The 4,947-nt window shown below is 53.1% G+C and overlaps 1 protein-coding gene across 1 annotated transcript; it reads left to right on the top strand.

The window, feature by feature from the left end:
- The first annotated feature begins 352 nt into the window (after nucleotides 1–352).
- Nucleotides 353–4,175, top strand: FOXA1 (forkhead box A1). The gene is made up of 2 exons (XM_040620910.1): nucleotides 353–424; nucleotides 2,829–4,175. Exons 1-2 carry the CDS (start codon nucleotides 353–355, stop codon nucleotides 4,173–4,175), a joined length of 1,419 nt encoding a protein of 472 aa, XP_040476844.1.
- The last annotated feature ends 772 nt before the right edge of the window (nucleotides 4,176–4,947 follow it).

Here is a 4,947-nt window from a genome sequence, read left to right as displayed (position 1 = left end):
CTTTGTGCGGCGGACAAATGGGGAGAGGACGAGGAGGTGGGCACTCGAGCGACGTAAGATCCACATCAGCTCAACTGCACTCGTCTCGCAGAGGCCGCCCGCTCACTTCCCGCGGAGGCGCTCCCGGGCGCCGCGCTCCGCGGCCGCCGCCTGCCCCCGCCCGCCGCGCCGCCTCCGCCGTGCACGCCGCGCCCCGCAGCGCCTGGCTTCCTCCTCGCTAGGGTGGCGTTGGGCTGGCGTGGGCACTCGGGTGACTGCAGCTGCTCGGCTCCCCGCCCCCCGCCCTGCGCCGCGCGGCCGCCCGTCGCTTCGCACTGGGCTGGATGGTTGCATCGCGCAGGGTGGCTCCAGGATGTTAGGGACTGTGAAGATGGAAGGACATGAGAGCAGCGACTGGAACAGCTACTACGCGGACACACAGGAGGTGAGAGGCGGGCAGCAGGCGGGACGCTCCCGGAACCCGTTTCGGCGGAGGCCCGGAGAGGCGGGCGCCAGGCAGGATGGGCGGCTGGCGGGCTGGGGGCGCTTCCTCCATGCCATTGCTGCGTGCCCACCCGAGGTGTTCCCGGACAGGCCTTGGCCGGGCCTTGGAGCCGGATCCGGTGTCCCGCGGGGGAGACTGGGTCCCGGCGGCGCTCGGCGCTTGGAGCGGGCCAGAGGGTTTTAGGAAACTCTGGGCTTTGAAAGCACCCGCTCTGGAAAGAGCTTGCCTCTTCTCTGCTAAGAGCGGGAGCCGGAACCAGGCCCGGGGTGCCTTGGATTGGCGGGCGGGCGCCGGCAAGAGTTGGAGGTAACTCTAAGAAAGAGTTCTCCAGCAGGGCGGCCTCTTCCTCCCACGCTTGAATTCGCAGATGCCTTCAGATGAAAGCGCGCCGCCGTTAAGTTGAGCGTCTTAATAATGAATCGATACCGAAATTTTATAAAACTTCTTTAAAAGCCCTGTTTGGGTAGAAGTGTGCCCATTCTACTCTGGAACCGCTGGGTGGCGCTGGTGCGAACTGACTTTCCCTCTAGCACCCCGAACGGAGAACCTGTTTCTCTTCATTGTCCCCTTGGTGGCACGTTCATGTGGTTTATTTTACAATGTGCACAAAGGGATTGTGAGGAAAACCAGGTACAGGCGGGCCCATCACCTACTAAAAGTATTTCTCTGGAAACAGCTGGCAATTACTCCCCAAAAGCTCACCATTATTAAAAACGCTTATTGAAATGGCCTTCGATAATCTTGGGGAGAGGAAAAAGACAAAAAAGAAAAAAGAAAAAGAAAAAAAAAAGAAAGAAATGAAAAAACGAAAGTAAAAAATACTTTAAGACATGGACAGAAAAATATAGAATCAGGGAATATTTTTATGGCAATTAACTTATTTAGATTTGTATATTTATGTATTCACAAACTTAGCTTGAGTTTATTTGCATACCATAGTGGAGTGTGCCTAGTTAAATTTGTACACCTTTTATTTTTTCAAATGAAATTGTATCTGCTGGTGAAAAAAAATTCAAGGATATTACTTTTATTAAATTATTAGAGACGTTTTTATGTTTCTGGGCTCTATGTTTTTAACATATATAGTGCATTCCCAAATTGCTATTGGTAAGGGTTTTCTCCTACTGATAATTTAAAAATGAGCACAGAACTCTTCCTTGGGTTTAATTCAGATGCAGACATCTCGACCCACTAGTTAATGAAATCCCCTATAGAAAGAACTTCCTTGTAGGTTAAAGCTGAGAACTGGGAAATAGAATAGCATTAAGAGAAAATAAGTAGACTTTGATTTTAGAAATTTAAAGTGGGATTTTAAATCCAAGCTTTGAAATAATCCATGGTAACATATCAGTATGGGAAAACAAAATAGATTATTTTGACAAATTGTGTCACCAAATTTTTCAAATGTTATGGGGCTGGAAATAGGTAACGAAATTAGTGCAACTTTTTGGATGGCTCATGGAGATGTACATGTAAAGTCAAGTTAAAGTTATGTGTAGTACATTGATATTATTATGCACTCCCCTTTGCCCCCTCTCCTCTTGTAGATCTATTTTTAATTTTTTCCCAAAACCTATTTAACTTCTGAATTTCTTTCCCTTTTAATAAATATTACAGTTGCTACAAGTAAATGGAAAACACTCCTTCTAAGCATAATGACGAAAAGTCACCATTTGGGGAAGACTGCTAAGGCAGTAAAGCCAGTTGTTGAGAAATGGATGGTCATATGGCCATGAATGATTAGTTCTATCAGGGAGAGTTTAATTAACAGCCACCCCGCACAGCAGAGGCTACTATGCGGCCAGCCCGGCCTGGCAGGCTTAGGCGACTTAGGCACAGAGCTGGTGTTCTGTTGTCCACCCCCGGGGAGGGGGGGGGTTACACCGCCGAGCCCACCGCACCCGATAAGGTGGGGGTGAATCAGCAGAGTCAGAGAATAATTCTATTTTCGGAGTTTAACCCCTTTTAACCAAAAGGGCTTTGCTGAGGCGGGTCTGGGGTGGAGACTGGGATACCAACTGGCGTGGAAGCAGAAGGCGATGGAGGGGACCTAGAAGTCGGCCCCTGAGCCTGGCATGTAAGGCGATTACACATCTTCCTGGGGACATATTTTCTGTGAGCGCTTGTCTTTCATGCCTGCCGAGATAAGATTTTTCCCCTGCTGCGCAAGACATTTCTTTGCTCTTTCTGGGGAGGGCGCCTGACGGTTTGCCCCGGGTGGGGGGTCCCATGCTTTGCCGAAGCGCTCTCTGCACGTCTCCGCGTTTGCCCCTGGCGGTAGGCCGCCGGCCCCCACTACTAACGCCGCCCTTCGGGGCCTCTTCCCTCGCTGTCTCCGCTCCAGGCCTACTCCTCCGTGCCCGTCAGCAACATGAACTCGGGCCTGGGCTCCATGAACTCCATGAACACCTACATGACCATGAACACCATGACCACGAGCGGCAACATGACCCCAGCTTCGTTCAACATGTCCTACGCTAACCCTGGCCTGGGCGCCGGCCTGAGTCCGGGCGCCGTGGCCGGCATGCCGGGCGGTTCCGCGGGCGCCATGAACAGCATGACGGCGGCGGGCGTGACGGCCATGGGGACGACGCTGAGCCCGGGCGGCATGGGCGCCATGGGCGCGCAGCCCGCGGCCTCCATGAACGGCCTGGGCCCCTACGCCGCTGCCATGAACCCGTGCATGAGCCCCATGGCGTACGCGCCGTCCAACCTGGGCCGCAGCCGGGCGGGCGGCGGCGGCGACGCCAAGACTTTCAAGCGCAGCTACCCGCACGCTAAGCCGCCCTACTCGTACATCTCGCTCATCACCATGGCCATCCAGCAGGCGCCCAGCAAGATGCTCACGCTAAGCGAGATCTACCAGTGGATCATGGACCTCTTCCCTTATTACCGGCAGAATCAGCAACGTTGGCAGAACTCCATCCGGCACTCGCTCTCCTTCAACGACTGCTTCGTCAAAGTGGCGCGCTCCCCGGACAAGCCGGGCAAGGGCTCCTACTGGACGCTGCACCCGGACTCCGGCAACATGTTTGAGAACGGTTGTTACCTGCGCCGCCAGAAACGCTTCAAGTGTGAGAAGCAGCCGGGGGCCGGGGGCGGGAGCGGGAGCGGGGGCGGCGGCGGCGGCGCCAAGGGCGGTCCTGAGAGCCGCAAGGACCCCTCGAGCGCCGCCAACCCCAGTGCCAACTCGCCCCTTCATCGGGGCGTGCACGGTAAGGCAGGCCAGCTAGAGGGCGCGCCGGCCCCCGGGCCGGCTGCCAGCCCCCAGACTCTGGACCACAGCGGGGCGACGGCGACAGGGGGCGCCTCGGAGTTGAAGACTCCATCCTCCTCGGCTGCGCCCCCGATCAGCTCCGGGCCCGGGGCACTGGTATCTGTGCCCCCCTCCCACCCGGCGCATGGCCTGGCACCCCACGAGTCCCAGCTGCACCTGAAAGGGGACCCCCATTACTCTTTCAACCACCCCTTCTCCATCAACAACCTCATGTCCTCCTCGGAGCAGCAGCACAAGCTGGACTTCAAGGCCTATGAGCAGGCACTACAGTACTCGCCCTATGGCGCTGCGTTGCCCGCCAGCCTGCCCCTCGGCAGCGCCTCGGTAGCCACCAGGAGCCCCATCGAGCCCTCAGCCCTGGAGCCGGCCTACTACCAAGGTGTGTATTCCAGACCCGTCCTAAACACTTCCTAGCTCCCTGGGACTGGGGGTTTGTGTGGCATGGCCATGCTAGTAGCAAGAGAGAGAGAGAGAGACAGAGAGAGAAATCAACAGCAAACAAAACCACACATACCAAGCCAACAACAGCATAATAAAATCCCAACTATTTTTATTTCATTTGTGTGTGTGTGTGTGTGTGCACAATCTTTTCCCCAGTGCAAAGGACTGTTACTTTGTTATTGTATTCGAAATGCCTTGTGTATATTATTACAAAGAAAACCAATCCCAAACAACAAATTTTTTTCCTGCAAAGTTTAACAATCCTCAAATGTATATATAAAATCCTCTTACTTCCTTATTCCTCTCCCTTTCTACCCTCTTTCCTCTCCAGACACGTTCTAGTCTGTGCAGGATTTATTTAAAAAGAAAGAAAGAAAGAAAGATGGTCAAACTTGTAAAATATTTGTTTGTGCTCCCCCCCCCACCCCGCCTCGCCTGACCCTCCACAAGTTTACAGGTCTATGGCAATACTCTTAACTATAAGAACTGAAAGGGTGAAGAAACAAGTAGACACTAGGCGCTATTAAAAGTATTTGAAGGACAATACTGCTGTTATGCAGCAAAACATAAACTGATTATAAACATCAGAGCCATTTGTCACTCTGCTTCCATGTCTGATACATTCAGATAGCAGATATCTTAAAATGAAATACATATATATTACGTACGAACTTATTTATGCACATGCTCAAATATGTAGACATCCTCCATATATTTGCATAACACGTAGGAATAATAGGTAGGT

The sequence above is a fragment of the Ursus maritimus genome, unplaced genomic scaffold, assembly GCF_017311325.1.
Source record: "Ursus maritimus isolate PB19 unplaced genomic scaffold, ASM1731132v1 scaffold_36, whole genome shotgun sequence".
NCBI lineage: Eukaryota > Metazoa > Chordata > Mammalia > Carnivora > Ursidae > Ursus > Ursus maritimus.
The sequence above is the reverse complement of the archived record's forward strand: the minus strand, read 5'-3'. Positions and strand labels throughout refer to the sequence as shown.